The following is a 10,526-nucleotide window of genomic DNA, read 5'->3' on the forward strand; positions in this document are numbered from 1 at the left end:
ATCTTAGAAATAACAAAACTATTCTTTTAACATTTTTATTGTTCTCAACTTTTGTTGTAACTCAAGATAATACAAACATGCAGAATATAATTTAATCTCTGTCTAAAAAGGCAGCATATGATTTTTTTAACTCTAAACATAATTTTAGTAATTTATTTTAAAACATTATCTCCAGGAATCTCACATCAATTGACAGAAGCAGCTGCAGTAGAGATATAACACCACCACACATGCAAGTACACACACCCTACTTTTAAAAAGGGCATTAACCTTGTTTTAAGCACAGATAAAAAGCTCCAAAAAAGTGTAGCCATGTACAGAAAAATTTTAAGAGGGATGTACTTATCTAGAATATTTTCAATGCCTAACTGAACCTGTTAAGTCCCTGGCCCCAAACCAGAAGAGTGATCTCCTATGCATAGTGACCTTAAGATGTAAGGTACTGACCATTATGAATGTGTTTGGGACATACTGTACCATCCCAACATGCCTAATTATTGCACTCCTACACACACCAGCACCCTAGTTACGATAAATGATACTTGTAACATTTCCATTAGGTTTGAAAGCTCCTCCTGGCTTTATTTGTTGTTTCTTCTTGGAAAGATACCCCTACGCTGCCCGGCTCTTTTTAGAGGTTGTTTCTAAACTGCTTACATCGCCTGAAACACCTCCCCAAGCGTGAGTGCGGCCAGAAGGCCGTTCATCCGGAGAAGGGCCACGAGAGGCGTTTCTAGGCGGCCCTCCCCTCCAGCTGTTCAGGGCGGCCGCCAGCACCCTCCTGCACCCTTCGTCCTACACCAGAAGAAAGCGACAGAGCATTGCAGCCCCCCCCTCCCCCCCAGCAGCCCCTACTAGGACCAGCAGCAGCAACTCGGGGTCTCACAGCGCCGGGGCGCCCTGTTGCTGCCACAACAAAGCAGCTCCCAGGGACCTTTTATTGACTCCGTGTGCCCCCGATCCAGCATGTGCACGAAGCAAGCCGCGGGAGCGGTTCGCAGCGCACCCCGGCCCCTCGCTTTATCCCCACCGGGAGCCGGGCATCCTCCAAAGCAACCGCAAATGCCCGCAACACCCTCCGCAACCAGGGCAAGCAACCCCCCGGCAAAGCGCCTCTCCCGGGGGCAACGGCAAGTCATCCCCTCCCGCAGGGGACAAAGGCACCTCCCCCGGCGCCCCTCACCCGAGAGCTCGTCCGGCTCCAGCCCGGTCTCGGTGTCCAGCCCGCAGATCACGAAGTAGTCGGCGAAGCGGCCGGGTGCCGAGGAGCCGCCTCCGCTCATGCTGGAGCCCCAGGGGTGCGGGGGGGCTCAGCGCGCCCGGGGGGAGGCGGCCATCGCCGGGGCTGCTCCAGCTGTTCCAGCTGCGGCGGCGGCTGCCGCTGCCTCCATGACGGAGCGGAGCGGAGCGGGCGGCGCCGCACGGCATTGTGGGCAGGGCCCCCAGCTGTTGCTGAGGGGGCGGGGGACGAGAGAAACCGCAATGCTGCGCGTGAGCTCTGAGCGGATGGGATGACGTGATGTTGCTGCCTGTCGGAGGCTGGGCGGGGGAGGGGGCGCAGGTCTCAGGGCATCGCCCCGCCCTTGTCGTCTCACGCGCCGCCCTCTCCCCGCCCGGCCCCTCGCGCTTTCCTTTCCCGCCCAACGGCTCGTCCTTCCCGCCCCCAGCCCAGCTCCCTCTGCCCCCGGACCCCTGTTCCCTCAGGAGCCCGGCGGAGCTGGGTCGGGCCAACGGCCTGTCCAGCCCGGTGTCCGCTCTGCCCACAGTGGCCGCTGCCTGGTGCTTCAGCGGGAATGAACAGGGCTCTTAGTAGGGTTGCCAGTGTTGATTGGCCGTGATCCTGGAGATTTCGTCACATGGCAGTCTTCCGTTCCTGGGGACTCCGGGCCAATCCGGGAGGGTTGGCAACCGCGGCTGTTCACTCAGCCCTCCCCGGCCCTCCAGTCCCAGCCTCCAGCAGTTGGAGATTAAAGGTCGCTGGGAGCATGGGTTGCATCCCTGCCTATCCGTCACTGCTGGACCCATCCGCTAGCAACTTGCCTAGGTTTTTTTTGAGCCCAGTTATATTTGTTGGCCTTCACAACATCCCCTGGCAATGAGTTCCACAGGTGGACTGGGCCTGGTATGAAGTCTTTCCTTTTGTTTGTTTTAAACCTGCTGCTTATTAATTTCATCAGGTCACCTCTAGACCCTCCTGCTGCTCCCCACACACCTTCCAAGTTTAATGAAAAAAGAAAAGGAGTACCGGTGGCACCTTAGAGACTAACAAATTTATTAGAGCATAAGCTTTCGTGAGCTACAGCTCACTTCATTGGATGCATTTGGTGGAAAAAACAGAGGAGAGATTTATATACACACAGTCTCTCGTTTGTTTGCTTTGTTGCAAGGATCCTCAGCTCTCGTCCCCTAATGCCCCTACTCTACTTGCGCTACATTGATGACATCTTCATCATCTGGACCCATGGAAAAGAAGCTCTTGAGGAATTCCACCATGATTTCAACAATTTCCATCCCACCATCAACCTCAGCCTGGACCAGTCCACACAAGAGATCCACTTCCTGGACACTACGGTGCTAATAAGCGATGGTCACATAAACACCACCCTATATCGGAAACCTACTGACCGCTATTCCTACCTACATGCCTCTAGCTTTCATCCAGATCATACCACTTGATCATTGTCTACAGCCAAGCGCTACGATATAACCGCATTTGCTCCAACCCCTCAGACAGAGACAAACACCTACAAGATCTCTATCATGCATTCCTACAACTACAGTACCCACCTGCTGAAGTGAAGAAACAGATTGACAGAGCCAGAAGAGTACCCAGAAGTCACCTACTACAGGACAGGCCCAACAAAGAAAACAACAGAAGGCCACTAGCCATCACCTTCAGCCCCCAACTAAAACCCCTCCAACGCATCATCAAGGATCTACAACCTATCCTGAAGGACGAGCCATCACTCTCACAGATCTTGGGAGACAGACCAGTCCTTGCTTACAGACAGCCCCCCAATCTGAAGCAAATACTCACCAGCAACCACACACCACACAACAGAACCACTAACCCAGGAACCTATCCTTGCAACAAAGCCCGTTGCCAACTCTGTCCACATATCTATTCAGGGGATACCATCATAGGGCCTAATCACATCAGCCACACTATCAGAGGCTCGTTCACCTGCGCATCTACCAATGTGATATATGCCATCATGTGCCAGCAATGCCCCTCTGCCATGTACATTGGCCAAACTGGACAGTCTCTACGTAAAAGAATGAATGGACATAAATCAGACGTAAAGAATTATAACATTCAAAAACCAGTTGGAGAACACTTCAATCTCTCTGGTCACTCGATCACAGATCTTAGAGTGGCTATACTTCAACAAAAAAGCTTCAAAAACAGACTCCAACGAGAGACTGCTGAATTGGAATTAATTTGCAAATGGATACAATTAACTTAGGCTTGAATAGAGACTGGGAATGGATGAGTCATTACACAAAGTAAAACTATTTCCCCATGGTATTTCTCCCTCCCACCCCACCCCCCACTGTTCCTCTGATATTCTTGTTAACTGCTGGAATTAGCCTACCTTGCTTGTCACCATGAAAGGTTTTCCTCCTTTTCCCCCCCCTGCTGCTGGTGATGGCTTATCTTAAGTGATCACTCTCCTTACAGTGTGTATGATAAACCCATTGTTTCATGTTCTCTGTGTGTGTGTATATAAATCTCTCCTCTGTTTTTTCCACCAAAATGCATCCGATGAAGTGAGCTGTAGCTCACGAAAGCTTATGCTCTAATAAATTTGTTAGTCTCTAAGGTGCCACCGGTACTCCTTTTCTTTTTGCGAATACAGACTAACACGGCTGCTACTCTGAAACAAGTTTAATGAGACTCTCCTTCAAATCCCTCATTATACCCCTTTCTCTGCCCTTCAAACCTGTAAAATTTTCCTAAATTTTCTCGTGAGGTAGACTGGGCAAGGCCAATCACAGACAGTGGTATAGTGTTGACCTATACTAGCTCCCTGGCTGTAAAAAAATATCCTTCCTCACAGAGACTCTAGTCTAAGAGCTATTTCTGTACCAAAAGAAGGTGGTTTTTTACAGTGCTGTAATTAACGCATGTTAACTATCCCGTTGTAAAAGCCTAGTGGAGACAAGGCACCTGTGGTTCTTTCATGACAGTACAAGCCTGGGACTCAGGTTCAATTCCCTTTTCTGCTGCAGACGTCTCGTATAACTTTTTGGGTAACTCATCTAGTCTCTTTGTGCCTCACTTCCCCATCTGTAAAATGGAAATAATCATAAGACTGGAAGGGACCTCGAGAGGTCATTTAGCCTAGTGCGCTGATCTCATGGCAGGCCTAAGTATTATCTAGAACTGTGGTTTTCAAACTCTTTTTCTGGAGACCCAGTTGAATAAAATGGTTGATGCCCGCGACGCAACAGAGCTGGGGATGAGCGGTTTGGGGTGTGGGAGGAGGCTCTGGGCTGGGGCAGGTGGTTGAGGTGCAGAAGGGGGTCAGGGCTCTGGGCTGGGGGTGCAGGCTCTGGGATGGGGATGAGAGGTTTGGGTGTGGGAGAGGCTCAGGGCTGGCGTACTGGCCGCCAGTTCCAGGAGCTCCAGTTGGCCTGGAGCAGCAAACCATGGCCACTGGGAGCCGCGATCAGCTGAACCTGCGGACGTGGCAGGTAAACAAATCGGTCCAGCCCGCCAAGAGCTTTCCCTGCACAAGCAGCGGAACAAGTTTGGGAACCACTGCTCTAGAGATTATTGTGCCAAATTTGGAGACTTTCAATCATTAAAGTGTGAAAGAGGGATTTTAGCCTTGCTTAAGTGCAAATCTCTTTGTAACCTTACCTATGGAGTCACTACTGACATCTCTGTAATAGATGAGGGGTTAGTTTGTATGATATTCACACATGGCTTTGACTAGTGCTTTATTAGACACATCCTTTTACTTTTCACAATTCTAAGTTAATTATAACTTTACTAATAATTTTTAGTTTTGTTTGTGTCCAAGTCTTGTGTTCATGAAAAATACCAAATTAACAAACACCTTCAGAAACTGAAGTCCTGTTTCTCCATTGGACAGGTACACATGGGTATCACCATGTAAGTTTGACACCACATCTGTGTCTCAGATCTAATGTAGTGTTGTGGCTTTGCTGAGTGGTAGAAGAATTCAGGTCAGTTTCCTGTTTGGAACAGAAATCAGTGATGCAGGGCAATTTGTTTATATAAAATGTACACAATTCTTGTTTCCTCCAACAGGGGTGGAAATAAACAACACATAGCATCACCCTTTTGCAGAAGTCTCAGAAAAGAATTTCTGGCCCATCCACAGAAGAAGCTATCTTGCGTTTCTGTTTTCCCTTAAGGCGTCATACAACTCTACATTTTCACAGTTGCAGGAAATTATGGGGGTGGGGTTAGACAATAATTAATTACAGTAGACATTGAGATTCAAAAAGTTAAAGCTTTATAATAAATAAAACACAAGTTGTCAAAATTAATATCCTTAACTCAAACTCTGATAAATTTTCAAATAGCATTTTTCTTACTTTGCCTATCTGTAAATTTCAGTTATTATTGATGGAAATATTTCTTTGGTTTGTGTGTGTATGGTAAAATTGCCACTTACCAACATTTATCAATAACAATTTAATCCTTCCAAGTTTAGCTATAACCCACACAGCGCTGCTTAAGAACTCTCCGAGCATGGCTACTGTACAGCATCTTCAACAATTTCTATTGAGAGTTTCACCCCAGGATGCTTATACATTAATTACCCTACCATGCAAGCCATTACCCTCTTCCACTATAACCCTGGACAGGGTTAATTCAGTCTCCATCAGCTGAGAATTAGAGGGGGAAATGTTGATATTAGAAGATACATATGTTGATCATAGTAATAATCACAGCACACTGATTTCTCTTTACAGATGAAAAAGCTCACCCAGAGCTGCACTCACATATAAAAACTGCTTCTTTTTTTCTCCTTACACCATTCCATTAGATCACGTTTCACAAACCTTACGTTTCTTTGATAGAAAGAGAAATTATCTGTAATTCAACAAGTGCTCTTTCTTCTGCCTGCAAATAGAAATCAAAGCATTTTCTGGTCTTGCAAAAGGGGCACCTGCTCTACATTATGAAAAGTAGGTCATTATACATTTACAGTACAGTTCTACTTCAACTTCAGCAATCTGCCACTATGATGGAGTATTAAGTAACAGTCAGGCACATCAATCACAGGATTTGTTGGATATGTTTAACCTAATTTTGAGTAGAGAAAGGTATGTGGTACAGTACTGAATCTTTCCCGAACCCAAAACTAACACATTGTAATTAATCATGGGGAAAAAAGAGAAAAGAAAAACTAACTTTTTAAACAAATGGAAATATATATATATATATATATATATATATTTTGTTTATTAAATTTAAATATATAAACATTTCTGTTGCAACGGTATATACCAGTGACATGTATGAGACAAGATGAATTTCACCCTTGTGCAGAGGGCCAGCACAATGGCCTATGCATCATTCAAGTTCCATTTAGGCTGTTTTTGGGCTCACCTAGGTCTTAAATGCATCGGCCTTTGTGCTGGCCCTCTGCACAGAGACAATTTTTTTCAACCATAATGTACATATATAATCATCAGTTGTGATGTTCTCTATGCAAATTCAAATTGGTATGATACTTCCTTTTTAAATCGCTATTCTCAGTCATTCATAAAACTACTAGTTTTCAGATTTTGGTCCAAAATTTCTCATGATTACTGCCTAGGAGTATTTTGTTCTGTGTTTTTTTAAGGTAAAAGGAGGTTAATGGAATTTCTTAAAAATTAGTTGAGCAATTTTGTTATCTAGACAGGAACAAAAAAAGGCTTCTTGCCTATTAAGAAAGTTTCAGATCAAAGGAAATTTTACTCAGATCCTGAGTTCTGATTCAATAAGTAAAATTGCATTGTATAAAGTTTAAAAAGTTATTTTCAGGTTTTAAAACAAAAAGACTTAAGACTTGCCATGCCTTCAGAATGAGGCATGGTGCCTTTTGCCATATAAGAACAAGTGTGGTTATGAATAACAGGGATAAAAGGGATTAGTAGGGATGTTTAAAATAGCACACAGCACATCCACAGCATTCCATAACTATAGAAGAGTTAGATGAATATTCAAAGTGCTGGATATGACAGTCCATTTTGGCTCTGATCCTGCTGTCCTTGAAATCATTGTAGAAATTCACATTGACTTCCATTATGCCATCCATGTTATGGCATTGCATGGTAGAAACTTGTATAAGAAGCTAGATAGGCTTCTGCACTAATGCAAAGATTAGTGTAACAGAGAGAGGCTGTAGCTGCATTTTCCTGGTCTTCGGAGAATTTCTAAGCATTTTTCTTGTGCATTCAGGCATCTTTCAAAGTCTTTTCCCATTTCTAGTGCTGTAAAGCTACTTGGACACACTGTGACACTCATCCAATTTCTTAGCCTCCACTTTGTGAGCTGATAGGAAGGGCAAGGGACACTGTGAAATCTTGAAATTTTGCACACAAGTAACTTTTTCAATGTTATAAATGTTTCTGTCCTAGCACTTCCCAGTTCACCTTAACAGCTTCCATTTCAGGAAGATACAGGTTTTTGATTATGCCAAGCAATACCATAGCAATCCAACATAAATAATTACCCATCCATAGCACAGTTCATAACAGATCTCTGCTTCAACAAGTGATGCTGCATTTCTTTTATTAAATAATGGAACTAGCATGGACATTGGCCCTAACGTCCTTTGGCATCTTTTTATGGGTTCACTGTTCTTACCCTTTGCTGGTTATCAGGAAAACCAAATCATCTTTCACTTTCTTAGTCCTTTAGTTTAGAAAGTCATTTGGGTTCTTTGGTTTCAATTCATTCATTTAGGTCACCACCTCAGAATGCATCTTCAAACAAAACATTTTCAAATCATGCCCCACTCTTTGTGTGGGATTACTGGGAAGCAATACCTGAAAGCTGTTCTCCTTCACTCCTAAAGTATCTGCTGGAATCACTCTTTGTGCTGTTTTTTTCAAAGAAATGAGGCACCAGCACGAACAAAAAAGACTTCACTCATTACCTACAGAAAAACTAAACACTAAAGGCCAGATCATAAAGGCGTTACTCAGGCAAAAACTCTCATTGAATCACTAAGAGTGTTTCCTGAGTAAAGACTCAGTAAAAATTGTCGACTCAAGAGCCTAGGATTTGTACCTTTGTAGCATGTCTAGTGGCTCGAACTGGAAAATGATACATTACACCAATCCCTCACCACATGCATCCCAGCGTAGCAGCAGTTGTCACATAAAGATCATTGTCTTGAACTCTATAAAGCGTTGTTTGTTCAAATAAAATTTTGACAATCATCAGTTCACAACATGGAGAACAGGTTTTTTATATGGTGTAATTTTCAAACAGCCAAATTAACGTTAGAAAAACAGCTATTCATATTGTATACCTTTCTATTACCTATTGCATTTCATGGAGCCTTTTTGATTACAACCATTCAAATAGTCAGGTTTGATATTTTTTGCATTTTTAAGACAGCGTTTCAAATTTTTTTTTCATGTTTACTCTCGTTAGGGATCTGGAAGAGAAATTGAACATCTGTAAACTTAATGAAATTAAAATATTGGTGTATAATCTTTGCTAGTTATTCTTCCAGTTCTATTGATGTTTGCAGTGTTATTTTAACCATGTTGGAGACAAGATGGGTGACGTAATATCTTTTATTGGACTAACTTCTGTTGGTGAGAGAGACAAGCTTCTTTAGGTCAGGTTCTAATGATAACAGTCCACTGATTTCATCAGACTATATTATCCCTTGAATGGCTTTACGTATAGTGAAGTATTCACATTGCTCCGCTCCAGCGCTGCTGCAGCATAGGCTGTCAATGCATGATAAGCATAATATGCAAAACCAGTCTCAAGTTGTCAATGGGCAGTAACAGCACTGAAACATGCACATTAATGTCTCCAAATGAATCATTATGATGTTTCATGACATCAGTACTACAGTCTCTAGTATTCCATGTTTTCAGGCATCTCCATTTCACCAGAATGGCTTGAGTACTTCCTGAAGTGCATCAGCGTGGCATATCAAGCCATCATCCAAGCCACCTTGTATATGCAGGTGTCATGAAGCAAAGTGGATTCATTGGTTTTATATTTTCTTTAAATGCTATCATGAAAATAAAATATCATGCAAAAATTTACATTAAACCATTAGCACTACCCTAGGTATTTCCCCACTTTTTAACTTATCTGCAGCACCCTTTGAAGCTTGAAATGTAAATCTGATCCCTGACTGATTCCCCTCCATAAACTCACTAGTTTATTGATGCTGCTCTTGTGTGCACCCACATAACATAGCCCTTCTGTATACATAACTCCCACTGTGGTCAACTGGAATTTGGTGTGTGCAATGAACTTCAGGATTAGGCCTATTATTATTTCTGGTGTGAAGCCTATTAAAAATATAACTAAGTAAAATCATTCTTTTTGGCTTGCCCCATTTACAAATAGTTGTGGAGGGGTTTTGTGGGGAGAGGGAGAATGGTAATTACATGCTCCCAATTAAAAATACTGCTGTAGCCACCTTCACCTGGCCACTTTCCACACCAGAGTTCCCTCACAATCCTTTTTAAAATAGTTATTTTTATTTTATATAAATTGTTACCATACATTAGAATGAAGTAAGTACTAAGAAAAAAAAGAAGGAAAGAAAAACTTCCTATACAGCTAAATAGTATACATTAGTTTACCACCGTATAGGACCACAATTAAATAATTTAAGTGAAGGCAGGAGATTTAAAAGAGGTGCAATGTTCTGGGTCAAGGATGCCGTGTCAGCACTTTTGATGTGCTTTTAAAAACGTGATTTCTTTTTTGTGGGGGAGGCTCTGTTTAAAAAGAAATACCGAAAATGTTAGAGTTATTCACCATAGCCCAACGCAAATCTGGTACACATCACCAAGGATGCAGATAAGAGTATTATATTTGCATTAGATTTTAGGTTCCCTGGTTTAAGAGATGTTACTGAGATAAGTAATTCAAAAATGTTTTAATTCCATTTATACCTTAGTTTTAAAATTCAGTTTTAATAATCTATACCATTTAGGCTGTCTGTTTTACACTTCACTCAGTGTGAAAAAGTTAAAGTCAATTCCATTTAATAGCTCATACTCTACCACAACTCTTTTGGGTTTTCAGCCCTGCAGGGAAGTATTTATATCCCAGAAAGTATCCATTTCCTCTTATTTTTCCCTCCCATTAAAATATTTTTATTCATATTGAGACTTAAGGAAAATTGGGAGGGTTATTTTAAAAATGATTGTAAACTGTACACCTGAAACACATTAAATGTGCTCAAAACGTTTGTGAAATGTTCAGCATTCAAGACATCTCACATACCTGCAACTATTAGCTAAACTAATTTATTTTTTCTCAAAATAGTAAAGACAATTATTTTAGAATT

General features: G+C 42.6%; 1 protein-coding gene across 4 annotated transcripts in view; it reads right to left on the reverse strand.

Moving 5' to 3' along the window:
• DENND5A (DENN domain containing 5A) overlaps nt 1-1,759 on the reverse strand; it is a 112,939-nt gene extending 111,180 nt beyond the window's left edge. Inside the window, exon 1 of one of the 4 annotated variants that reach the window (XM_038404477.2) lies at nt 1,184-1,759. In XM_038404477.2, coding sequence (XP_038260405.1) covers nt 1,184-1,283 — 100 coding nt within the window. In that variant the 5' untranslated portion in view covers nt 1,284-1,759. The remainder of the gene's footprint in view (nt 1-1,183) is intronic. The other 3 variants (XM_038404478.2, XM_043517422.1, XM_043517423.1) reach the window with 3 other exon arrangements.
• Between the last annotated feature and the right edge of the window lie 8,767 nt (nt 1,760-10,526).

The sequence above is a fragment of the Dermochelys coriacea genome, chromosome 6 (assembly GCF_009764565.3).
Source record: "Dermochelys coriacea isolate rDerCor1 chromosome 6, rDerCor1.pri.v4, whole genome shotgun sequence".
Classification (NCBI taxonomy): Eukaryota; Metazoa; Chordata; order Testudines; family Dermochelyidae; genus Dermochelys; species Dermochelys coriacea.